The 27663-nt window shown below is 40.2% G+C and overlaps 1 protein-coding gene across 2 annotated transcripts in view; it reads left to right on the top strand.

Annotated features, from left to right (window-relative positions):
- Positions 1-27663, top strand: part of REPS2 (RALBP1 associated Eps domain containing 2) — a 254183-nt gene that overhangs the window by 129470 nt on the left and 97050 nt on the right. For both annotated transcript variants that reach the window (XM_065916435.1, XM_065916436.1), the window contains exons 9-13: positions 9396-9490; positions 15491-15560; positions 17038-17091; positions 21585-21630; positions 24797-24933. In XM_065916435.1, coding sequence (XP_065772507.1) covers positions 9396-9490; positions 15491-15560; positions 17038-17091; positions 21585-21630; positions 24797-24933 — 402 coding nt within the window. The remainder of the gene's footprint in view (positions 1-9395; positions 9491-15490; positions 15561-17037; positions 17092-21584; positions 21631-24796; positions 24934-27663) is intronic.

Genomic DNA, 27663 nt, shown 5'->3' on the forward strand with positions numbered 1-27663 from the left:
GGTTGATTCCTCCAGTTCCTTTCTTCTTTCTCAAGGTTGCTTTGGCTATTCAAGGTTTTTTGTGTTTCCATACAAATTGTGAAATTATTTGTTCTAGTTCTCTGAAAAATACCGTTGGTAGCCTGATAAGGATTGCATTGAGTCTATAGACTGCTTTGGGGTAGTATACTCACTTTCACTATATTGATTCTTCTGATCCATGAACATGGTATATTTCTCCATCTATTTGTGTCATCTTTGATTTTTTTCATCGGTGTTTTATAGTTTTCTATATATAGGTCTTTTGTTTCTTTAGGTGGATTTATTCCTAAGTTTTTTATTCTTTTCATTGCAGTGGTGAATGGAATTGTTTCCTTAATTTCTCTTTCTGTTTTCTCATTGTTGGTGTATAGGAATGCAAGGGATTTCTGTGTGTTAATTTTATATCCTGCAACTTTACTATATTCATTGATTAGCTCTGGTAATTTTCTGATGGAGTCTTTAGGATTTTATATGTAGAGGATCATGTCATCTGCAAATAGGGGGAGTTTTACTTCTTCTTTTCCTATCTGGATTCCTTTTATTTCTTTTTCTGCTCTGATTGCTGTGGCCAACACTTCCAAAACTATGTTGACTAGTAGTGGTGAGAGTGGGCATCCTTGTCTTGTTCCTGACTTTAGGGGAAATGCTTTCAATTTTTCACCATTGAGGATAATGTTTGCTGTGGGTTTGTCATATATGGCTTTTTTATGTTGAGGTATGTTCCTTCTATTCCTGCTTTCAGTTGGGTTTTTATCATAAATGGATCTTGAATTTTGTCAAAGGCTTTCTCTGCATCTATTGAGATAATCATATGGTTTTTATCTTTCAATTTGTTAATGTGGTGTATCACATTGATTGATTTGCAAATAGTGAAGAACCCTTGCATCCCTGGGATAAAGCCCACTTGGTCATGATGTATGATCTTTTTAATATGTTGTTGGATTCTGTTTGCTAGAATTTTGTTGAGGATTTTTGCATCTGTGTTCATCAGTGTTATTGACCTGTAGTTTTCTTTTTTTGTGGCACCTCTGTCTGGCTTTGGTATTGGGTGATGGTGGCCTCATAGAATGAGTTTGAGAGTTTACCTTCCTCTGTAATTTTCTGGAAGAGTTTGAGTAGGATAGGTGTTAGCTCTTCTATAAATTTTGGTAGAATTGAGTTGTGAGGCCATCTGGTCCTGGGCTTTTGTTTTTTGGAAGATTTCTGATTACAGTTTTTATTTCTGTGCTTGTGATAGATCTGTTAAGATTTTCTATTTCTGCCTGGTTCAGTTTTGGAAAGTTATACTTTTCTAAGAATTTGTCCATTTCTTCCAAGTTGTCCATTTTATTGGCATATAGTTGCTGATAGTAGTTGCTTATGACCTTTGTATTTCTCTCATCTGTGTGATTTCTCCATTTTCATTTTTAATTTTGTTGATTTGATTCTTCTCCCTTTTTTTCTTGATGAGTCTGGCTAATGGTTTGTTTCTTTTATTTATCTTCTCAAAGAACCAGCTTTTAGCTTTGTTGATTTTGGCTATGTTCTCCTTTGTTTCTTTTGCATTTATTTCTGCCCTAATTTTTATGATTTCTTTCCTTCTTCTAACCCTGGGGTGCTTCATTTCTTCTTTTTCTAGTTGCTTTAGGTGTAGAGTTAGGTTATTTATGTGATTTCTCTCCCGTTTCTTGAGGTAGGCTTGTATTGTTGTGAACCTTCCCCTTGGCACTGGTTTTACTGAATCTCATAGGTTTTGGATTGTGTTTTCATTTTCATTTGTTTCTATTCATATTTTGATTTCTTTTTTTATTTCTTCTGTGATTTTTTGTTTATTCAGAAGTGTGTTGTTTAGCCTCCATATGTTTGTATTAATAGTTTTTTTTTCCCCTGTAGTTGACATCTAATCTTACTGCATTGTGGTCAGAAAAGATACTTGGAATGATTTCAATTTTTTTGAATTTACCAAGGCTATATTTATGGCCCAGGATGTGATCTATCCTGGAGAAGTTTCCGTGTGCACTTGAGAAAAAGGTGAAATTGACTGTTTTAGGGTGACATGTCCTATAGATATCAATTAGGTCTAACTGGTCCGTTGTACCATTTAAAGTTTGTGTTTCCTTGTTAATTTTCTGTTTAGTTGATCTATCCATGGGTGTGAGTGGGGTATTAAAGTCTCCCACTATTATTGTGTTACTGTTAATTTCCCCTTTCATACTTGTTATCATTTGCCTTACATACTGCAGTGCTCCTATGTTGGGTGCATATGTATTTATAATTCTTATATCTTCTTCTTGGATTGATCCTTTGATCATTGTGTAATGTCCTTCTTTGTCTCTTTTCATGGCCTTTATATCAAAGTCTATTTTATTTGATATGAGTATTGCTACTCCTACTTTCTTTTGGTGTCCATTTGCATGAAATATCTTTTTCCACCCCTTCACTTTCAGTCTGTATGTGTCCCTTGTTTTGAGGTGGGTCTCTTGTAGGCAGCATATATAGGGGGCTTGTTTTTATATCCATTCAGTCAGTCTTTGTCTTTTGGTTGGGACATTCAACCCATTTACATTTAAGGTAATTATTGATAGGTATGATCCCATTGCCATTTACTTTGTTGTTTTGGGTTCGAGTTTATAAACCTTTTCTGTTTCCTATCTAGAGAAGATCCTTTAGCATTTGTTGAAGAGCTGATTTGGTGGTGCTTAATTCTCTCAGCTTTTCCTTGTCTGTAAAGCTTTTGATTTCTCCTTCATATTTGAATGAGATCCTTGCTGGGTATAGTAATCTGAGTTGTAGGTTTTTCTCTTTCATCACTTAAAATATGTCCTGCCATTCCCTTCTGGCTTGAAGAGTTTCTATAGAAAGATCAGCTGCTGTCCTTATGGGGATTCCCTTGTGAGTTATTTGTTGTTTTTCCATTGCTGCTTTTAATATTTGTTCTTTGTGTTTGATCTTCATTAATTTGATTACTATGTGTCTTGTGGTGTTTCACCTTGGGTTTATCCTGTTTGGGACTCTCTGGATTTCTTGGACTTGTGTGGCTATTTCCTTACCCATTTTAGGAAAGTTTTCAACTATTATCTCCTCAACTATTTTCTTATGGTCTTTCTTTTTGTCTTCCTCTTCTGGGACTCCTATGATTCGAATGTTGGGGCATTTAACATTGTCCCAGAGGTCTCTGAGGTTGATTCATTTTTCTTTTTTCTTCTCTGCTTCATTTATTTCCACCATTCTATCTTCCACCTCACTTATCCTATCTTCTGCCTCAGTTATTCTACTGTTGGTTCTCTCCAGAGTCCTTTTGATCTCAATTATTGCATTATTCATTATTGATTGACTCTTTTTATTTCTTCTATGTCCTTGTTAAACTTTTCTTGCATCTTCTCAATCCTTGTCTCCAGACTATTTATCTGTAACTCCATTTTGTTTTCAAGATTTTGGATTATTTTTACTATCATTATTCTGAATTCTTTTTCAGATAGACTCCCTATCTCCTCCTCTTTTGTTTGGTTTGGTGGGCTTTTATCATGTTCCTTTACCTGGTGAATATTTCTCTGCCTTTTCATCTTGTTTAGGCTGCTGTGTTTGGGGTGGCCTTTCTGTATGCTGGAAGTCTGTGGTTCCTCTTTATTGTGGAGGTTCCTCCCTGTGGGTGGGGTTGGACAAGTGGCTTGTCAAGGTTTGCTGGTTAGAGAAGCTTGCGTCGGTGTTCTGGTGGGTGGAGCTGGATCTCTTCTCTCTGGAATGCAATGGAGTGTCCAGTAGTGAGTTTTGAGGTGTCTATGGGTTTGGTGTGACTTTTGGCTGCCTGTATTTTAATGCTAAGGGTTATGTTCCTGCGTTGTTGGAGAATTAGCTTGGTATGTCTTGCTTTGAAACTTGTTGGCTCTTGGCTGGAGCTTGGTTTCAGTGTAGGTATGGAGGCTTTTGGATGAGCTCTTGTTGATTAATATTCCCTTGAGTCAGGAGTTTTCTGTTCTTGTCAAGTTTTGGATTTAAGCCTCCTGCCTCTGGCTTTCAGTCTTATTCTTACAGTAGCCTCAAAACTTCTCCATCCATATAGCACCAATGATAAAACATCTAGGTTAATGGTGAAAAGATTCTCCACAGTGGGGGACACCCAGAGAGGTTCACAGAGTTACATGGAGAAGAGAAGAGGGAGGAAGGAGATAAAGGTGACCAGGAGGGCAAGAGGGGTAATCAAAAAGGGAGAGAGCAGTCTAGCCAGTAATCAATTCCATGTTTGCTCTCCACAGTCTGGAACACTCAGAGAGGTTCATGGAGTTCCATAGAGAAAATAGGGAGGAAGGAGATAGAGGTGACCAGGAGGAGAGGAGGGGTAGTCAAGAGAGACCAATCTAGCCTGTGATCAGTTCCCTAAGTGTTCTCCACAGCCCAGAATACCCAAAGAGGTTCACAGAGTTGGGTAGAGAAGAGAAGGGGGAGGGAGGAGATGGAGGTGACCAGGGGGAGAAAAAGGAGAGTCAAAAGGAAAGAGCAATCAAGCCAGTAATCACACTCCTAAGTAAAAATGGGTACTGAAGATTGGGTTCTTAAAGGTACAGAATTGATAACAAATACCAAAAAGCAAAGATTAAAAATCTAGAGTAGAGGTTAGACTGTCAAAAATACAGTATTAAAAAAAAACCAAAATTGTGAAAGTTATAAAAAAAATGAAATTTGCTTTAAAAATAGGGTCTTTTTTTGCAAGGTAATAGTAGGTTTTAAAAAATGAAAATTACAGGAATAGTAAAGAACTTAAACAATGTTTAAAAATTAAAAAATGATAATAGTAAAATATATCTTAAGGTTCTCTGGAGCTCTTGAGGGCAGTGTGGGGTCAGTTCAGTTTCAGATAGTTTCTTGTCCCAGCTTATACTTCTTCTCAAGGTCTATAGGTCCCTTCCAGTGTAGCCAGTGCTAACTACAGGGTTTTAATCTGTTGCACCTGTCACTTCCAAAGTGGTTCCTCTTCTTTGTTTATTTTGGCTTCCTCTGTTTGCAAGTCTCTTCAGTGTCTAATTTCTGCCCTGACACATGGGGGCGAAGGTGGTCTCTTATTTAGGCTCACTTGTTCAGTCGTGCTGTGGGAGGGAGGAACACTGCAAACGAATATCACTGGTTTGTATGGGGTGTGCTTGCAGTGCCTGGGCCACGCTGGGTTTGCCCCCACTCATGGCGTGTGTGCTTTCTTGGTCTGCACTGCTCAGGCTCCATGGTTGCTCTGCAGGCAAACTGTCTATGGCGGGCCCTGGGTTGTATGCACTTCCCAGGTCTAAGCCAGTCAGGTTCAGGTTCTCCGGTATTCCACAAAGGCACAGACTCGGTTGGGCCTACGTTTTGTGCCCTTCCCAGGTCTGAGCAGCTCGGGCGACCAGGTGCTTGGTGAGCGCACTCTCCTCAGGTGGGGCGGTGCATCTTATCACCTCCCTGGTCCTGGCTGCTCTGTTTTCCAGTGCACAGCGGGAGCGCTGTCTCAGGTGTGCCGTGTGTCTCCTCTGGGGAGCTGATCTCTGGCTGCAACCCTCCTGGCAGATGTCAACCATCCAGGATCCCAGGAAAACTTGGTTAGCAACTGGGAGCCTGCTCGCAGTTTGGTAGAGGATGCCGTCTCTGGGGCCGAGTTTGCCCCTTTCCTTCCGGCTCTGGCTGGCATCTACCTGCCTCCCTTCCTCCAGTGGGGAATGGGCCAGTCTGCTGCCAGCTAGCTTTCCTTTGGTATTAGCTCAGTCCTTTGTTCTGTGAGTGGGCCCGGCAGTGCCTTAGGTTAGAGCTTTTCTTGGGAAAGTTCTCTCTCTCTCTTTCCTCTTTTTTTTTTTTTTCCTTCCCTCTCTCTCTGGTTGTCCCACAGTTTGGGTTGCTATCTCGTGTTAGCTCCCTCAAATTGCCCTCAGGGCATTCAGGCCCAGTCCTTACCCTAAGCACTGCAGCCCGTGCCTCTCGTTCAGCCCCCGCTTGCTGGTGGCAGATGTGAGCGTCTTGGCTACTTGTCCGCTGGGATTTGCAGTTAGGCATGTAATCTGTGGGTTTTATTTTTTCCTCCCAGTTATGTTGCCCTCTGAGATTCCAAAACTCCCCAAAGACCCACTGGTGAGAGGGTTTCCTGGTGTTTGGAAACTTCTCTTTTACAACTCCCTCCCCAGGATGGGTCTCAGTCCCTAACTTTTTTGTCTCTCTTTTTATCTTTTATATTTTGTCATACCTCGTTTTGAAGACAATGGGCTGCCTTTCTGGCTGCCTGGTGTCCTCCGCCAGCGTTCAGAAGTTGTTTTGTGGTATTTGCTCAGCGTTCAAATGATCTTTTGATGAATTTGTGGGGGAGAAAGTGGTCTCCCCATCCTGTTCCTCTGCCATCTTCCATTTTGGGGTTTTGATGAATGCGGTTTCCTTGTTTCTATGGAATGTGGCCATGGAACCTAAGCCAAGTATCATGACTTCTTGTTTGAACCCCCCCTCCGCCCCCACACCAATTTGTTTGTGACCTTTTATGTAGCATGCATTTATATAGAAAAAACCAGAAGAATCTATCACATACCCTTCAATTAAATAAAAATGTCCCATCATTTCCAGTTTGTGGGATTCATCTTAAATAATAATTATATAGTTCTAGCAAAAATCATGAGAGACCTCATAAAACCCCATCAAACATAGGGATAGTAAATACATTTTAGGTAAATAAGATAACTAAGGGTTTAGTAGTTAACTTTTAAATGGTTTATCATCCTTGTTTATTTTTGTATTTGATTCAAGAAAATGGCCAGAGCTATTGAGGTCTTCTCTATGCTTTTAGACTTTGAAAAATATTAGTGGTCCTATTCATTTTGAGGGTTCATTTTTATGAGACCAAATTTGAATTTTTAAAAAACTTAGCTCTTGTTTCAAAAATTTTCAAATTGAGCTCTATTTGGTCTTTAAAACAAATTAATCCAGTCTTCAATAACATTGGTGAAGAGTGTAAATTTGATTGATACCATTGTGCATTCGTAAATATATAAACTTGTTTTCAATAAAATAATGAAACAAAAATTGTTGTATCTCTTTCCCCCCTGCCTGCCAACAGTGAAAATTAAAAGGCAGAATTAGAAGGAGACTTTGGATTATTTGGTGGCTTACTTATGGGCTTTTGGATATTTTTATGTCTAGGTGACTGGGTGGATTTTGGTATAGATTTTTAGCCTATAATTTGTTAAAAGTACTTACTGGTTATATACTATGTCAGAGGCACTGTGTTATTCTCTGTGGTCAGAGTGCTATATAAAAGAGAGTTCTTACCATCATAGGACTTACAGACAGTTGGAGAATGGATGACTTTAGAGAGGACTTCCTTTAATGTTTGCACTTAAACATGAAGGGTGAGCTAAGGACACTGCAGGTGATGAAGGGGGAAGAGTGGGCTCTGGACAGAGGGGACAGCAGGTATGCTGCAGTGTCCCTCTCTGATAGGGAGTTTGGAGCAGGGGAGGCATGTGAACTTCAGGTCATGATGGCTGGAGTGCAGAGAGCCAGGTCCTGAGGATATGGCTGTAGTGGAAGGTGGGGAACAGATCATGGGCAATGATGATGTGTTTGAAGCAGGGAAGGGACACAATCAGATTTGCTGTTTGAAACGGTCATGCTGGTTGCTGAACTGAGAGCAGGTTTTGAGGATGGAGGGTGGAAACTGAAAAGCAGATCATGGCAGAGTGGATCACAGCCATGGGAGGCTGGCACTGGGAAGTGACGGTGGAGGAGGAGACATGGGGACTTGCAGGAGAGAGATTTAGCAGTGAATGGATGGCCTTGGTAGTTTTTGAAAGTGTTAACTTTCTACACAGCTCAACTTCTTCTTGATAAGGCATCAGTGTATAATTGTAGCCAAGTCACTGATTGGTCAGCTAGAAAGAGAAATCTTACCTTGGTTAAAACTCCTCTTGGGGCTGGATTGAGGGATGGTACAAATTTGGAAACGTGTTTTGCTGAGGGTTTTTTTTTTTTTTAACCAAGGAAAGGGTGAGACGACTTGGTATAGTCAGAAAAATCACTGGGGCTCAAGGTTTGTCCCACCTGCTATCAGTGAAATGCAGACCAGAGGAAGCAGAGGAACGATCTAAGGTGTTTGTGCTCAGTGTGTGTGGCAGCTCTTTCTTGGTGGCCACTACTTTACCAAGAGGGAAGTTGGCATTTCAAACTCTGGTGGTGATGGGAGGGTGAGAAAGGATTCAAAACAACACCTGTCCATGTTTTAACATTTGATTAACAATATTTTTAAAAACATGCCATTAAAATTTTGATTTCTTAATAGCTGGTCTTGACAAACTTGATTTGTAGCTTCTGTTTACTATCTACCCCAGTCTGCTTTTCCTCTTTGGACTATTGACAATTTCCTTAGCTGTTCAGACATTTCTTTTTTACTTACTTTGTGACAAAAGTGGTGAAACAGAATCTGCTTCTAAGAAATAGTGGGAGTGTTCAGTGTTAGCTTAACAGGTAGCATGATTTTTCTTATGCTGATCCACTCATCTACCCAGCAAACAACTGCTGTCTCTGCACTTACTGTGTTGAAATACACCCATAATGTGATTCTTATTTCATTGTTATAAATCATTAAGAGCTTGTGCTCTTACATTTGTTATTCCTGCTAACCAAAAGGAATGAGTATTTCATAAAATTTTCTTCAGCACACAGCATTGTAAGATCTTGTCTATTTACTTCAATAGTGAAAGTCACTCAGTCATTTCCGACTCTTTGTGACCCCATGGACAGTAGCCCACCAGGCTCCTCTGCCCATGGGATTCTCCAGGCAAGAATACTGGAGTGGGTTGCCATTTCCTTCTGCAGGGAATCTTCCTGACCCAGGGATCGAACCCAGGTCTCCTGCATTGCAGGCAGGCGCTTTAACCTCTGAGCCACCAGGGAAGCCCATTTATTTCAATAGTAATAGCTAAAATGGAGTATTTCCTCAGTTAATGTTTATGGTATGCAAACTATCACCATAGTCACTGCCATTTAAACATGTTGCTAGTATCATAGTTAAAACGGAAGTATTGTGATACTGATGGTTAAGGTGGAAAATGACTTCTGTGTTTTTAATATAACATGAAATGCTGACAGCATGGACTCTCCAGCAGGACTGCTGGCAGTTCAAGTTCCTGTTCATCATTTACTGGCTCTTTGACATTGACTAAGGTGCTTCACTTCACTGTTCCTTAGTTTAATTGTGTGTAGAGTAGGCATGGTAGAAGTACCAGCTTGTATATGTAAAAACATGAAATACTACTTCAGCATGATGAGTGCCATCTCTAGTATAGGAGCTGGCTGATTTTGTTGTTCTATTTATGAAGCACAGAAAAGCTGCAAGAAAACAATGATCACTATGACTAAAGTATATATTCTTATGTATTCTTTTTGTTTCTTTTTAGCCTTTCCTAAACCCAAGTGGGACTGTGCGTTATTTGATTCTTATTCTGAGTCAATACCAGCAAACCAACAACCCCGTGACTTGAATCGGATGGAGGTAAAAAATCATCATATGTTAGTAAGTAAGGATGTGTGTACACTTAAATCCGTTAGCTGATGTTCTTTACAAGCTCTGGAAAATCTGCTTTCATAATGTTTTCTCTTCATACTTAGTACTTTGAAGCTCAGCAGTTCAGATTTAGACACCAAATATATCTGTAATTATCCTTTTTTTTCTTTTCTTCCTAAAACTAGATTTGGAGAAAAAAACAAAGTAGCCTCTTGACCTTTTAGAGGTGAAATTTAGGTATTGCCAAACTAAGCCAAAAAAATGGAATACAGGTTATTTACTTTAACCAAACTTTAATTCTGAAGTAAACATTGTAAAGCTGTATTTTTAGCAGCTGGGTATTAATAGGGTATAATGAATCAGAAGAGTTTTGAGAGGAAGTTTGAGAGCTATATATGAGGGCCCCAAATCACATTCAAAGCTGCCTAATTTGAATGATCCTCAAGAAAAACCTGAAAAACTCCTTTAATGATGGGCCATTGATGGGCTTAGACGTGTGCTTAGGGGTCCTTATGGTTATTGTTAATATCAGCACTATCATCACCATCACCACCGTTATAATTGTCGTGATGACAACTTACGATGTCTGTTGTTCCCACCCTGAGAAAAGTCTGGAAGTATTTCATAAATGGAGGTTTGTTCATAGGCTTCTATTACCGTGCTCTGACGTTGCAAGATGATAGAAATCAAAGGCAAGATACAGGGTCATTTACAAAATTTCTTGTGATGGTGTGTGATTATTTATTCTTCCCCCATGAGGCGCTGGTGCCTGTAGTGTGTGTTGTGGTTGCCATCCTCTCTGAGCCAGTCCAGCCTGCTTCTGCATCATTCTTTCTGATAACATCTCTCTCAGCCTCTCTGCTACTTTTTTTTGTGTGTGTGTTGTAGCCTCTGTGCTCCTTTGCTTAGCAGATTTCTCCTCTTGGGAAAGAGATAAAGTGATTTTAGGTGGAGTGATAGATGTGCATTCAAAGACTTTTGGCTTTTTCAATTTCTTTTTCTGTAGAATGTGTATGATGGTGAAGCAGACATGATTGTCAGCCACTTTTCATAGCCCCCAGTGTATTCTGGGTTGCTGGCAGTGTCCGTAGAAGTTTGTCTGTCAGGCCAGGATGCTACAACTCTTATGCAGTTGCCCTGGTTTTTGGTTTTTTGTTTTATTTTTAAATTAAAAAAAACTTTTTTTTGCTATGGGTAGCCTTGCTTGTGTAAAATTATGTTGTTCTTAGGTGATTTACTAAAAAATGTCTTAATTCATATTCTTTCTGGTTAAACGTTTTGTTCCATCTTGCTATGGTATCATATAGTCTTCGCCTTTCCAACAGAGACAAATAATGCTGGGTTGTTTTTTTTTTTTTTGAGAAATTAATTACTGACTCATGTTGCTTTTCCCCATTTACTCACTTCAGTTCAGTTCAGTCACTCAGTTGTGTCTGACTCTTTGCGACCCCATGGACTGAAGCACACCAGGCCTCCCTGTCCATTACCGATTCCTGGAGTTTGCCCAAACTCATATCCATCGAGTCGGTGATACCATCCAACCATCTCATCCTCTGTCTTCCCCTTCTCCTCCTGCCCTCAATCTTTCCCAGCATCAGGGTCTTTTCATATGAGTCAGCTCTTTGCATTAGGTGGCCAAAGTGTTGGAGTCTCAGCTTCAACATCAGTCCTTCCATTGAACACCCAGGACTGATCTCCTTTAGGATGGACTGGTTGGATCTCCTTGCAGTCCAAGGGACTCTCAAGAGTCTTCTCCAACACCACAGTTCAAAAGCATCAATTCTTCAGTGCTCAGCTTTCTTTATAGTCCAACTCTCACATCCATGCGTGACTATTATTGTACTCACTTATCATCTGTTTAAAAGGAAAGGGCCAAATATACAGATGGCTGTCAAATCTGGAACTGGAGATATTTGAAACACAGGAATGCATGTTTGAAGTTTATTTTATTTTTGGCTGTGCTGCATGTTTTGTGGGATCTTAGTTCCCTGACTAAGGATAGAACCCAGGTCCCTGGCAGTGAAAGCTTTGAGTCCTAACCACTGGAACACCAGGGAAGTCCTCATGCTTGGAGTTTAAATAGAACTTGGTACCAGCAGCCCTGTGAGGGATGACTCCATGCAGGTGTTTGTTGTGAATGGAGTTATAGCTGATTCAGGTCTTGAGAAGTTTGCTCAGCAGTACATCTTTTTTAGAAGACAGCAGAGCTGTACCATGTACTTATTTCCATCAAAAAGTAAAGATTACAGTTTCAAGTATATGTGTCTTTAGCCATGTTTCTTAGGTTACTGAATTGCTTTTTTTGTAAACAGGCTTATTGAGATATAATTCACATACCACATTCAGTTAAGGTATACAATTCAATGGTTTTGAGTATATTGACAGTTGTGCAACTGTCACTATAGTCTAATTTTAGAACATCTTCATCACTCCAGAAAGAAAACCTGTACCCATTAGCAGTCATCAACTCTTCTCCTCTTGCCCCAGCCTCTAGTAATCACTAAGCTATTTTCTGTCTCTGGAATTTGCCTATTCTGGACATTTCATATAAACAGAAACATATAACATGTGGTCTTTTGTGACAGGCTTCTTTCATTTAGTATAATGTTTGTTCTTTGATCTTCCATTTTTATTGAGATATAGTTGATGTATTAGTTGTCGTTGTTGTTATTTAGTCTCTGTCATGTCCAGCTCTTTGTGACCCTGTGGACTGCAGCATGCCAGGCTCTTCTGTCCTCCACTGTCTCCCAGAGTTTGCTCAGATTCACGTCCATTGAGTTGGTGATGCTGTCTAACCATCTCATCTTCTGCCACCCTCTTCTCCTTTTGCCTTCAATATTTCCCAGCATCAGGGTCTTTTCTAATGAGTCAGCTCTTCACATCAAGCGGCCAAAGTATTGGACCTTCAGCATCAGTCCTTCCAATGAATACTCAGGGTTGATTTCCTTTAGGAGTGACTGGTTGGGTATCCTTGCTGTCCAAGGAACTCTCAAGAGTCTTCTCCAGCACCACAATTTGAAACATCAATTCTTTAGCGCTCAGACTTCTTTATGGGGAATACGTGTAACTCTGTGGTGCAACTCTCGTATCCGTCCATGGCTACTGGAAAAAGCATAGCTTTGACTATATGGACCTTTGTCAGCAAAGTGATGTCTCTGGTTTTTAATATGCTCTCTAGGTTTCTCATGGCTTGTCTTCCAAGGAACAAGCATCTTTGAATTTCATTGCTGTAGTCCACGTTCATGGTGATTTTGGAGCCCAAGAAAAAAAATCTGTCACTGCTTCCATAGTTGATGTATACAGCTGGATAAGTTTAAGGTCTATAGCCAAATGATTTGACTATGCACATTTTGAAATAATCATCACAATAACTTTAGTGAACATCCATCATCTCACATAGAGACACCATTAAAGAATTAGGAAAGAATATTTTTTTTCTTGTGATAAGATCACTTTTTATAATATTTTAAAGTTCATTCGCAGTGTAGCATTTATCAGTGCTTTATTCCTTTTCATTGCTGAATAACATTCCATTGTATGGATAGAACACATTTTGTTTCTCCATTTTTTAGCTGATGGAAATTTGGGTTGCTTCCACTTTTGGGCTGTTAGAAAAAATGCTGCTATGAATATCCATGTACACGTTTTTGTGTGCACACATGTTTTCACTTCTCTTGGGTATAAACTGAGGAGTAAATTAATTGGATCACATTATACCTTGTGTTATACTTTTTGAGGAACTAGCAAACTACTTTCCAAAGCAGCTATACCATTTTACATTCCTCTACCAGCGATGTATGAGGGGTCCAATTTCCCCATATCCTTGTTAACTTTGTTTACTATCACTCTTTGATTTTAGCCATCCTAGTGGGAATAAAGAAGTATCTCACTGTGGTTTTTATTTGAATTTCCTAATGGCTACTGATATTAAGCATCTTTTTGTGTGTTTACTAGCCATTTGTGTGTCTTCTTTGGTGAAATATCTATTCTTATCTCTTGTCCATTTATAAACTGGGTTGTCTGAGTTTTACGTGTTCTTTATATATTCTAGATGTAAGTTTCTTATTAAATACATAATTTGCAAGTATTTTTCTTTGTTTTTCTCCTCTTTTTTGATAGTATCCTTTGTAGCACAAATGTTTTTTATTTTGGTGAAGTAGAATTTATCTAATTTTTTTCTTTTTTTACCTGTGCTTTTGGTGTCATGTCTAAGAAACCTTTGCCTAATACAAAATCTTGAAGATTTATTCCTATGTTTTCTTCCAAGGGTTTTATAGTTTTAGGTCTTACATTTAGGTTTGTGATCCATTTTAAGTTAATTTTTATAGAGATTGTGAAGAAGAGGTTCAACTTCATTCTTTTCTATATGGATATCAAGTTGTCTCAGCATCATTTATTGAATAGACAATTTCTCCCCTACTCAATTGTTTTGTACCCTTGTTGAAAATCAGTTGACCACAAATGTAAGGGTTTATTTATGGATTCTCAATTCAGTTCCATTGATCTATATGTCTGTCATTATGTGAGTACTATACTGTCTTGATTCCTGTGAGTTTTTGCTCTATTGTTCTTTTTCAAGAATATTTTTGCTATTTTGGGTCCCTTGCATTTTTATATGAAATTTAGGGCCAACTGGTCAAATTCTGCAAATAAATAAATAAATAAATAAAAGGATTGCTTCAATTTCTGTAGATGAAATGGGAGTATCACCATTTTAACAGTATTAAGTCTTTTGACCCATGAACACAGAATGTATTTCCATTTATTTAGATTTTTTAAATTCCTTTAAGTGGTGTTCTTTTGGATTTCTTTTTATCTGTTTTTTTCTACTCCTAAATTATTTTGTTTTGTTAAGGATCTGGTTTATAATCCAGTTGGGACAAGAAAATGAAAGAAGGGCATGGTTGAGATACATTTGTTTGAGATACATTCTGTGTTCTAAATTAGATCTGGAGGCTTCATCGTGATGCCAAGAATGACTTGTCTGAGCATTCTTAAACCCTAGGTCAGATTACCACCCAGCAGTATTGTAACTCTGTTCTTTGAAACAGTTTGAAAACAAAAGTATTGCTTATCTCTCTTGGGCTGTTCTGATTCTGAGAGGTAAACCAATTAACCTTTAGGAGCACCAGATAACTCCAGGAATTTATCCTACTTTAAGTTTTAAAATTTATCTTTATTTGATTCTTTGAATATATTTAAAATAAAAAGAATACCGAAAGGCTTATAGTGACAAGTCTTCCTCTTATCCCTATCCCCATGTACCCAATCACCCTTCAGTTTTTATATAGCTTTCTATAATTTGTTTATATATATACCAAATATGAATATATTATCCTTTAATCTTATCAGAGGACAGAGTCCATTAAGACAGAGTCCATTAATTAAGCATTTATAAGAAATTATAGTAAGTAGGTTTTACACAGATTTTTAAACTAATCAGCATGTGATCAATTTGGGTGTTCATCTTAGTATAAGTGGAAACGTCTCCCTTAAATGAGTTAGCAGAAAGTTTTCTTCTGCACAGCAGTAAAATTCTCTTATTTCATGACAGGGAGGCTATTTGAATCAGGTTTGAGCACCCTCTGCATAAGAGATTCTGGCAAATACCCACATGATGGGACTACTTGTCACAACCTCTTGCTGCTTGTGAGAAAATAGCTAGAGCATAGGTTTGTTCTAGACTGAAGTTATGGGCAAATGCTCTATGACTCTGGCCGAATCCCATACCAGATTCAGATACAATGTATGTTCTATATATAGACCTCAGCTTAAATCATTATATTTTTCCTCTGTGTATATAAAATTTTTAAATGCAAATTAACTTATACCTCAATAGAAACCTAAAAAAATAATATTAAATGTCAAGGTTTGTGGAAGACAGAAATATTGGCAAAATGTACAGCTTTTAAAAACATTTTCATCATATATGCACGTCACTTCATTTTCATTCCAACCCATATTATTAATTTTCTTTTCTTTTCCAAGAAGCTGTCTATTAAAGACATGGCCGACTTTCCTGTCCCTACCCAAGATGTGACTGGTGATGACAAACAAGGTATGTAAAGAATGAGTTTTCTTCCTTTAGGAACATTTTTTTATGTATTTTTTTATCTACTTCTCTTGGAATGGCTGGTTTCTAGAGTGTATGAGGACTGTTCTCAGTATATGAACACATTTGGATGGATTAAGTTGTTCAGTTGTTGTCACCGAACTATAGTTCATAAAGCAGTAATAAGCTTGAGTGTCCAAAGCACTTCAGTTACGACCCTGTACTTACAGCTGATCCTCAGGCTACTCTGACACCTTATATTGGAATCTGGCCATACTGATTAGGAAATGACTGGAAGCTGAATGGTTTGAGAACATAACATCTTGTGTTGGCAGGTGTGATCCCAGAATATCAATATAAATGTACATTTGCACACATATCTAACTGTCGAGGAAGTTACCTTCTGGAGAGAGTTTCTGTCCCTGGGCTTTATTCTCTGTGACTTTGTGGGCGTTGGGCTGTGACGTGGAGCCCAGCAGCAATTTCCTTATCTTAGTGGGTGGGTGAGAGCATTGCAGCACAGTGTTGCTTGTTATAGCTAGCATCAAGCACAGGGATGACTTGGCTTGGCACTGTCTAGAAGAGAAGGAAGAACACCCTACTTCCTCCCATGCTTCTATTATAATGCTTTACAATCCATCAAGTCCGTCCTTATGCACTGCATTATTCGGTCCTCACAAAATTGAATGAAGGCTGATATATTTTATCACCTAAAATAGATAGATGCGTAAACTCAAGTTCAGGCAGTATGAATCATTTACTCAGTAAGAAAAAGAGCAGCGGTAAGAACCAAGATTTTCTAATTCTCAAGCCAGTATCCCTTCTATTGGACTGTAGCCCACCAGGCTCCTCTGTCCATGGGATTTCCTAGGCAGGAATACTGGAGTGAGTTGCCATTTCCTTCTCCAGGGGATCTTCCTGACCCAGGGATCAAATCCAGGTCTCCTGCATTGTAGGCGGATTCTTCACTGAGCCAACAGGGAAACAATTACAATAATTGCATGCTCTCTATTTCAGTGTTTGAGCAGGAGGGGCAGGCAGACCTGGACATTATCAATAGCAACAAGTACTTTGATAACTCTCTTTACTAGTGGATCTTAGCCATAAATGCCCATTGGAATAACCTGGCAAGCTCTAAAAATCCTGAAGCCTGGCTGTCACTCCCAGAGAGATCCTGATGTCTTTGCTTGGGAAAAGATGGGGAATTTTGATATTTCCTGGTAATACTCTCCCAAGCCACTGGTGGCACTCTCTCTGGAACATTGAAAATGTCTTTATTCTCTGTAGGAATAGAGTCCATTATCATACCCTAGGAGGCTTTTATTGTTTTAGTAAGTGCTATAGCAACTTATAGGCATATAGAACACTGTTTTCATTAAGTGATAACTTGGAATTCTTTGTTTTAATGTGACATGCTTTAGATATAATTTTTTCTTTTCTCTTCTTTTCTCTCTCTTGTTCTTTAAAAACAAAACACTGCTAGCTTTGAAGAGTGCTACTGATGAAGCCTTACCAAAGGACATGTCTGAGGATTCAGGTAGGAGAAAACCAATTTAATATATTTTAAATGTAATTATTTCTTTAAAAAAAAAAAACAGCCCTGTAGTTTCAATGAGAAGACTGGCACATTTGTGATTTTATACACACACACACACACACACACACACACTTCTTTCCAAATATTTGCTGTGTGTTTTATACTAAGGAAACCTTTTGGTTTCTTTTTTACTCCTTCGCTCTTCTTAGGTGTGAGAAGAGGGTGGTTTCTTTGTAAGTTCTAAATATAGTTTCACTGAAAGGATCTCTCAGTTTGAATTGAAAGTCCCATTGTCACTAAGTGTAAAGTTGAGAAGACTTTAATTTGGAAAGATTTCAATAAGCCATTGTGATTTCTCTGTAGAGTAAGGAGCTGATGGAGTGGATCAACAGGAGGCTCATAGGTGAAGCTTTCCATTTCCAAAATAAAAATCTCAAATATTTTCATTATACTTCACCACCAGGAAAGCAGGTAAATGTGCTTATGCACGGAGTAGATTCCATGGAGAAATATAAAAGTTGTGTTTGCCCAGGTTTTTGGAGAGTCAGGACTGTGTCTGTGAACCATGGAGATGACTGGGCCTGTGTCCTTAGCTTTCTCAATGGAGCTGTCATTGAACCAAGATGAACCTAGTTTAGAACATACTGGCTAGGGATGTTTGTAGCTCTGGTTATAGGGACATGAAAGAAGTTGCTCCTTTCTCATTTATTGTTTTCTCTTTTAATATTTAATAATCAAATCATTTTTGTTTCAGTTAGCTAGCTATCATCCAGGCTTTATTTGTTAAAGTTAGAACAAAGGAATCAATATTTATCGAGGCTTAGTAGTATATTTCCCAAACACCAAGTTCATTTAAGGTTTAAAAGGAAGAGGGGTAGAGATAGAGAAAGGAATGGGGAGCGAGGGAGAGAGGAAGAGGGAGATGGAGGAAGAGAGAATGAATATGAATGAGAATATATGATTGATTACAGTGATGAGGCCTAGGAATCTGTATTTTCAGACAACCCCCTGGGGGATTCTAGTGTTCAGCCTATTTGGGGAACCACTACCTCTCAAAAGCAATGTTAACAAATAGGAAGTTAAGATTGTAAATTAACTGTGACTCCAAAAATGGTAGGAATTTTCAAGTTGTGTTTTGGTTTTTGGAACTGATTCAAGTTCCTTCATCATGGGGGAAATGCTCTATTTGTGTAGCACAATCACCCGACGTAGGTTCCTTCCAACTCTAATTTTTGGAAATGAAGTGGATATGTCCCAGTTTTTGTAAACTTCTTGTTATGGTATTAATAAATGCTATTTAAATTTGGAGAGTTAAATTGTGCTTCTCCAACACCTTTTTGGCTTATAACTCTTCCTGTTTATTTCCATGAGCATTCCGTGTTCTCTGGGGCAGGAGTTTTGGATGTCATTTTCAACATTTCTTCATTGAATAGGGCATGGCATCCATCACCAGCCAGAGCCTATCAGGATATATGTGCCACAGTATGTGAAGTATATCTGAATTTGTTTCACATTCTGCCTGGGAGCATGCTGTGTAGTTTCTGATTTGTTCTTTGCTACTCTTTCTGGAGTGGCTATGAGGGAATACCTCATTTGAAAGCTTATTTAATACCCAGGGAGCGTTTGGATTCTTAGTGAAAGACAGGAGTATCAAGGTGGTAGTTTCTATTTCTGGAGGCTTTCCATACCATGTTAGCAGTTCACCTTGGTTGAGTTGCTGTCTTTTGGAGAATTAAACTTTAGGCTTGCCTTCCTGTCCTGTTTCTATTTCCTGGAAGGGTGACGTGCCTGGGGTGTTCTGAGAAATTTTCATTCTTCTTCTTTCTGCCCAGCTCAGTGAGAAGCTGTGATTTGCCCGTGGTCTTCTGCTTGGATTCTGACACAGCCTGCCCTCACCATTTTTGCAGGTGTTCACATGCTCCAAATACTGAGTCCGATTTTCAGGGGCTTGGAAGCCGATGGAAGACTTAACTAGAATTGTGTTCTCCAGCTTTTTCTGATCTGGAGCCTGTTAGGACTCACCAGCCCTGCCTGGGATCTCATTTCCCACTTCCGCCCTTCCTTCCGCAGAGGGTGGTGATAACCATGATAATAGTAATGGCAATGAAGGGAATGTTGTGGCTTATAGATGGGATGGGACTGTATCATCAGGGAGTGGGGTATTCCTTGGTATGTAATTTTTCTCTTAGACTCTTACCCTTATAATTGCTGAGTGTGTGTATAGTAGTAGAATCTGATGGATTTCTTAGCTAATGTCACATTCCAGCCTAATTCACCAGGCCACTCTGCACCACGACCATCTTTCTCTGTGTGTCTCCACATCATGCCAAGGGTATTGGACCTGCTTGTCCTCACACTGTAGCCTTCAGCCTGCTGTTGGTGTTTCTTGCAGTTGCCACCCTGATGGTCTTAAGCAGCAGAGCATTTCTCTCCTTCCATTCCCTGCACCCACCTGTATCTCCTTTGCTGTCTTAGAAGAAACTAAATTTTGAAACCAAATGTCTAAGCTTAAAATATTAAGGGCACTGTACAAGAGTAATATTTTGCAATTCTAGAACACATTTAATTTTTAAAGTACTTTCACCTTCTTATCTCTCCATGTGAGAAAGGGGCTTCATTTTTATTCTCTTCATTCTGTAGGTGAGGAGACTGAGGTTCAGAGAAATCACAGCTAGTGAATGTTGCAGCCAGGAGGAGTTGGCCTAGTCTCTAACCCTCAGCCACCCCCCTCACCCCATCTGTCTGCTTGTCTATCACCAACAGGATTCCTGCTCCTTCCACACCCATCCACACCCCAGCATAAAGACAGATAGTGGCAGTGGACAAAGGAATTAACAAGTTACCATGGTCTGGTTTGGGGAATAGTCTTTTAACATGACCTAGACTTCTCTGACGGAGAAGGCAGTGGCAACCCACTCCAGTACTCTTGCCTGGCAAATCCCATGGATGGAGGAGCCTGGTAGGCTGGAGTCCATGGGGTCGCTAAGAGTCAGACACGACTGAAGCGACTTAGCAGCAGCAGCAGCAGCAGCAGACTTCTCTGACTCACACATTTCTGGGAAGCAGTGGGGCCAGAGCCAGCCATGGTGAATGGAGTCCCACTGTTGGCCCAGCTCCCAGGCAGCTTGCTGGGCTGGAGAAGAGGCTCTCTTGGGCCACTATCCTTTGCCACCCAGGGGCCTGGAGGAGGAGGGGTGGTTGTCTGTCCACGAGCAGGTGCCACTGTGGGTGCACGAGACCCAGCAAGGCAGGTTCACACTCCTCGGCCTCCCACGCTTCTTGGGGCTCTGGCAGCCTTCCGGTGGTTTATAGCCCCAAGGTGGCTGTGTCCTCACTCCGAGAAGCCAGGGTGCTGTGCTTGGCAGGAACGCATGTCTTCCGCAGCTGACCACGTGAAGGGAACGTTGTTCCTGGTTTGCTTCCTGCCGTGGTAGCATCTCAGTTCCCCATTTCTGCCCTGCTTAGCTAACCTAAGGACTTTAAGGGCTCCCTGGGAGCTCAGTGCTAACGAATCTGCCTGCAATGCAATTGACGTGGGTTCAATATCTGGATTGGGAAGATCTCCTGGGGAAGGAAATGGTTACCCACTCCAGTATTCTTGCCTGGAGAATCCCATAGACAAAGGAGCCTGGTGGGCTACGGTCCATGGGGTTGCAAAGAGTCGGACATGACTGAGCGACTAACACTTTCACTTAATGATCGTCAGAAATCCAGCATGCTTCCCACCAAGGAAGGCTTTTATCTTTGGAGTAATGTAAAAGAGGATTACATCATGCAATGAAACATTTTCTTTCTCATTATTCCCAACAACTTACGATGGGAAAGTAGGCTTCATGTGTGTTGGTAGTGAACAAGCTAGTTTATGATTTAAATTGGGGAAGGAAAAGTTGTCTGGTTGACAAAATATATTCCATAATACTCTCTGTATAATTTGAAACACAAAAATATTTTCTTATGGGAAAAACTGCATAGTTCATTTCAGCTTAATTGTGGGAGCTTTGATTTCTTGTGGTCATGCTGTCCTGGTGGTGTATTTTAAGAAAACCTTAAAAATATGTAGCCTGATAGATTTCTTCCTAGCCTTAAGGGAAGACTGGTTCAAAATCTGTTATTATTTAATACTTGACTATCATGATAGACCAAGAAACCCTCAAGTCTGAACCCATCATTGTATAAATAGATAACCTCTTGAGGGAGTTGTCTTTTTAGACTGGAATTTCTTCATTAGCCAGCTTCGATTTAAAAGTGGCTTTGTGGCTAGCGCTCTGATGAAAGGAAAAATATGTTGCTTTTTCTTTCCTGTGAATTGTGCCTTTAGCTTTAGAAATAAAGTTATGGAATCACAAACATGTGGAAGTGGTCAGGTTTTCCACAGGGATATTTGTACCTCACGTTTACTGTTGATATGTTCTGTACTAGCCCAGGTGCTGCTTATAAACCTGTTTAACTGCAGACATGAAACCCAAGCAAACAGCAAATAATCTTTGTTTCAGCCACTCCTAAGGATTCCAACAGTCTCAAAGCAAGACCAAGATCCAGGTAGTGTTTGTTTAACTTTCTGCTTTAATGCCCTTTGTGCCCTCTCCTTGACTAGAAGTAAATCTCCCAACAAAAACCTAACCCGCGATCCCCTCTTCCCTTCAGTTTGACACTTAGGCTGTAGGTGAGTTCACTGTCTCTAGGAGCCTGACTGGAGCCCGCAGTGCTGCTGGGGAGGCTCTTAGTTTCTGTGTTTACTGGTGCTGGAAGAGGGGCTGCAGCTCTTTGGCAAGCTGACATGAAGAAGGGGGCCATGTGACATGGCCCAGTTGCTGCAGGATGATAACGAATAGTGGGAAAGTACCTTTGGAAAGAGGGAAATATGGCTAAAAGGTAACTAACACTGAAATGTCCTGTCATGACAAGGTGAACACCAAAAAATAAGAAGTCTGAGTATAAAATCTAGAGTAGGGAATGAAAATGCTCTGGCGATTTCAGTGAGCTCAAAACTGCAGGTAAGCAGTGTTTGTGGATTGTTTCATCCTGTTAGAGTCTCTTCTCAGCTTCATATTCACTGAGTCAGGAGAGGTTAGAAGCAAAGGGAGAGTCATCAGACAGTAGATAGGAGGAGTGAAGAGGAATACAGAGGTGCTGATAGAACTCCTAGAACCTCAAGGAGGGGACATGGTGTTGAGATTATTGTTCACCAGTAGACTGCAGTGGGAGATGGGATGCTGCTTGTGTGTTTTCCAAGTTTTGCTTTGGCTCTCAATGACTTTTTCCCCTCCTTTGGCTACTAGATGTGTTCCTGAGAAGGTGAATTTAAATATGATCGTATTTTGTATGCTTGAAATACTGCCATTTAAGGAATTCTGGTCTCCTTGTAAGTCAAAGAATTACACCTTAGTTTATCTTTTATATCTGGATTTTCCAAGTTAGAGTTTTGCTTCCTTGTTTATAGAAGGTACAGATACCTATGTTCATATTTGTTAAAGCAAATATGTACAAGTAATAGATATATTTAACAAATGTGAACGTATGTTCATATTTGTTAAAACAACAGGTACAGTAATTTTTGGTAGAAAAAAAGGGTATAGTCCCTGTTTCTCTCTATGGCCACCACATCTACTCATCCTGTTTTTAAAGGATGAAGGGATCTTTTACAAATTATTCTGTACTGGCTCTAGGATGTAGGAGTAGTAACATTTGTCTGCCTTCATAGTAGACAAATACTCCTCTGAATGGCAGAAATTGACCCTCATAGTTTTTTTTTATTCTGCTAGCTTCCTCTGTGTCTCTCAAAGCAAGTGAAATGACAAAATCTCAATCACACATTCTATTATTAATATTTTGCCTAAATTTTATATATGATTCTTTCAGGTCCTCTTGGTTTAATTTGGATGTTGTTATTTTCACTACACCCAGTGGGGTCTTTACTGAGACCATGAGAATCAAATTATTTGAACCCTCCTTTTTAGAATAACAAAACTTTTTAGAAATGTAAGGGGAAGGGAAATCACCCTTCTAATACTGCTACATTCATTATTTTGTTGAGTCCCTGCACATTCATATTTTAATTGGCTGCATTCAGAGTTTTATAGTATCACTTATTGAATATTCATTTACCTCTCTGTATAAAAATATAAATACACAGGTTATATATGGAAGTAAAATGAAATAAGATATGTAATATGAGATTGTGTGCTCAAGTATATGTATATGTGTGTATATATACCTGCACACAATTTATACATACCACATTATTTTGTCTTTCTTGAGTGAAAAATGTCACTAGAGCTATATCTGGCATTGAAAGTTCTTTCTAACTAGGGTCCCTAATTTCCTTTTTTAATCAGGAATTCCCATTTGAAAACTTTGTTGCCCTTTTCTGTGGGTTCTCTTTTATTCTGGTTGAAAGGATCAGAGCATGCTTCCTGTTAGTTCTTGCCTGCCTTTGCCTTGCGTGTCTTGCAAGTTGTGTTACAAGGATCACTGCAAGAGCATATCACATGTCATTATGATGGCTTTATTAAAGATTGCAACCTTGCATGATGAGTAAAACTCTGGACTGCATAGAAGCTTTGAGGAAGTTATTCAGGAAAATAAGAACTTGCTATGTCAAAGCTAGCTTTACCAAGAACTGAAGTTGCTTAAAAGTAATGGATAGATTCTAATTTCCTGAGTGCTACTGTAATAGCTAAATATCAAGGCAATTTCCTGAGGCTAATTTGTCTCTAGGACACATCTGACTCAAAGGTCATTTTCTTCTTTGTCGTGAAGTTAGCTCAGAATTGAACAGACATAAGATGTATATATGCACTTCTTAGAAAACCATATTGGGAACTCACCGACATAGTCCTCAGCAATAGACTAATGTACTTAGTTGAATTAATTTAGAAAATAAGCAGGACTCTAATAAATAGTTTACCTGCTCCTGTCCAGAGGTTTCTTCCCTGGCTCATAGACAGTGTCAAGCATTTTAAAAATGGAATTTAGAAACTGAGATTGGAGTTTGAAAGAAATGTATGTAAGTTGCTAACTTACCAAATTTCTTTTTCATTAAATGCCATTAATTGGAATTATAATCTCAGAAATTGCCTAGTTAGCTCCTGCCTTGTTACAGATGGAGCAAGAGAGAAGGTTAAGAGGATGCTTTTGCTTTGAAATTTTCCCCAAACCTGTGTTTCTCATGATAAGACACCCAAGGCCTCTCAATCTGATTGATGTGTGTTTTCCTTTCCTGAATTTCATTTGTGACATATTCCATTGAACACCTGATTCTTCTTCTCAACTTATCTGTCCCAGTTCCATATGTGCCTGTTATCACATTTACATGTAAACAGGAGTCAGGTTCTGTGGTCAGTTAATACCGTGAAGCCCTTCTATTAAAATATGGATGTACCTAACCAGATGCATTGACATGTTATTGTTATTAACAATTCCAATCAAAATGGATTTGATTTTACAGAAAGTGTTTCCTCTTGGGTAAGTTTAGGTCTAAGGTGTAATAAGAGCAAAGAGGTTAAAAAAGGTTGTGACTCGGGTGGGGGTTGGGTGCTTGTTGCAGCTGGTGTGGCATTGAGGGGGCAGCAGGGACATGGCCTCTCTGGGAGCTTCACAGGCCTTAGCAGTCACTTAGACTTTTGTGGGTATTTTCCATTTCAGCCCAACTTCAGAGAGTGAAGCTTTGCTGTTTCCCTTCTGACCTTCCCTTATTTTGCTGCAGATCTTACTCTAGCACCTCCATAGAAGAGGCCATGAAAAGGGGCGAGGACCCTCCCACCCCGCCACCGCGGCCACAGAAAACCCATTCCAGAGCCTCCTCCTTGGATCTGAATAAAGTCTTCCAGCCCAATGTGCCAGGTGAAGTGCCCTTCTGCACGCCAGCCCTTCCCTTTCCTGTTGGAGTCAGTGGATGGGTGTCGCCACAGAGGTCTCTATGGGTCCAGAGAATGAGCAGACCAGGCCCAACTGGCCTTCACGTGGCTGGGATGTCCTTAGGTAGGAAGGCCCTTCTAGGCACATAGATACTGTGTGTCTGGAGCCTTGCCTACATTCACAATGGACCAGGAATTACAGAATTCTGTACCCAGAGGATTAAAATGCTTCATCCCCAGACAGCCCACTGAATGTTTGGCCAGGGTCTTGTTCTTTGCATCATGGTAATTTGTGTCCAGGATTGCCATCTGTTGTTTCCTCAGATGCTTATGCTGTTCTATGAAAGGTCTTGGTGATTATTGCCTGACCAGAATTTTCTGCATTTTATCCTTTTGATGAAGATCCTGTGTCCTCCAAGTGTTAATACTAAGGGGGGCTCTGCTTTCTAAGTGACCGATGGTTAGATGTTTGGTGTAGGTGTCTAAGGCAAGGGCTCCTTCAGGTGGGCTGCTCTGGAGCTTTTGGGGATGGGACTTGCTCAAGTCAGCTGCTGTACAGCTGGGGCAGGGGGACTGGGGTCATGTCCACTCCCCTGGCACCCTGTGAAAAGGGGCTATCCTCCTGGGGAGACGGTGGAAGTGCCAGTGGGAGCCGTACCTTCAAGGGAGCGAAGGTGCTAGCATACAGGGCTATCCAGAGTGTTATTTGGGGAGCCACAAGGGCCTTTCCGTTGACTACTGCAGGCAAGCTATAAATGCAATAATTTCCTGAAACTTTTTTTTATATCTATGTGCATTTTTAATCAACCTCAGATGCTAGTGATTTGCAGGTGGTTATCCATTTGACTAAAGCAAGAAAAGACTCTCCTTGGCTCACACATTAGCATGATCCTTGTGTCCCGACAGAGCTCAGCATGTTTTATTTGTTCTAATAAACTACTCTCCTCACAGAAAAGCTACAGATTGTGTTTTAATATACTAGAATCTGGAACTCTCTATGAAATTTGATTCTTTGCCATGAGTTCATCAGATAAAAATTTGTCTTGAATTTCCCCCCATACTTTGATCTGAATTCTGGCATAATTTCATAGTAACTGGTATTTGGGGTGGGAGTAGGCACAGATGATGATGCTATAAAAATTTCACATGGCTCTGGTGGATGAAGACCTAGAAGATTTTTCTATGGATGCAGGATTATTAAAACAATCTGGGAAGCTATCTCCATACATTTTCCTTGAGAGGAGAGAGGCTGGAAATTGCCCCCTCCCTCAGGCTATGTCTTTCCCCATGAGGAAAAGACTGTGCTGGAGAATGGACGGGCCATGGCCTTTATGACGTGGCACCCTAGAGTGGGAGAGAGAACACTGAATTTGGAGTCCAGCCCAGCTACTTACCAACTATTTGATTTTTAGCAAGTAGCTTAACCTTTTCTGTATCTCAGATTCCTAATCTGAGAAACAGGGCCAACCGTCCAGAGAATCAATGGGATGTTGATGAGAAAGTAGTGCCATGTTTAGGCCCTAGACTCTCGCTCCTCCCGAAGGCCAATGGGGAGGGAGGGTCTGAGGAAGGTCCCTGACTCCCTGCCCCCGGTGGGACAGTTGTGTGACTCATTCTCCACAGTGCCTGGGATGGCTCGCAGAAGGACCAAGCCTCGGTGGCCTGTGGCAGTCACCTGTTCATTAACAGCTTCTCTGGGCTCACTGCCTTGCTCCCCTGTTGTGCTTGCCCTGCACCTACATCAGATGCCTGTTCCTGAGAATTTACACAGCTTCTCTTTACATCTCTGATGTTAATACAACTTCAAGGGAAAAGCATTTTGGTTTGATAAATGCCAAAGAATAGTTAGATGGGTGACATCTGTATTTGTAAATTAATTCCATTATCTTTCTAGTACAGATTTACACAAATGAAATTTTAATGGACAGTTTAAATTGATCACATGAGGAACAGAGCATTTCTGTAGTATGACAAGCAGGGGACACCATTGCACCTACTTAATTTGTTTGCATGTGTGTTAATTCTCACAGGAAAGAACAAAGGTCTGTCTCAACTCTGTGGAATTTTAGTGTATTCCCTGTTGCTAGAAATTACTTATTAAAATTTCTGACAGTTTAGGAAAACACAGGATAGAGTCTAAACCAGTTACCATAGCACCCTTAGTGAGAACCGTGGTTCTCTTATAGTCACCCTCTGCTGCATTTGTCTTTATGTGTCACTAGCTATGCTTGGTCACACAGTGTTTGCTGTCATGTATCCTGAGCTTCCTCATCAACCCTCTTTCAACTTTTGTTTCTTTGTGCCTGTGTGATGTGGATGTATGGTGGTGGCAGTGGATTGCACCCCATGGGGGTTTCTCTCTCCCCGTCTGCCCCTACCCCCTGCCTCCTCCTTATCTCTTCCTCACATCCCCCTCGTGTGTACTCTCCTCACTCCTTTCTCATGGGGTCCTTTGTGATCCTCTCCCTTTTCCCTCAGTGTTTACTCCTGCTCCCCTCTCCTCCCCTCCCCTTTTAGCTTCTCTCCTCCCTTCACCCCTTCAAAGGTGTGGGCCTCTTTTTCCTAGGCTCCCCCTATCCTCTCTCTACCCTCTTGTCATAAACAAGGCAGAGGTTAATAATGGCTTGGTAGCTATATCTTTGTTTCCTTGTATACTTGTTTTCTTTGGCTGAAGTTGGAGATGCTGACTCAAAGGCCATATACCTTTGAAGTGTAA

This window comes from Muntiacus reevesi, chromosome X (genome assembly GCF_963930625.1).
Source record: "Muntiacus reevesi chromosome X, mMunRee1.1, whole genome shotgun sequence".
NCBI classification, from domain to species: Eukaryota; Metazoa; Chordata; class Mammalia; order Artiodactyla; family Cervidae; genus Muntiacus; species Muntiacus reevesi.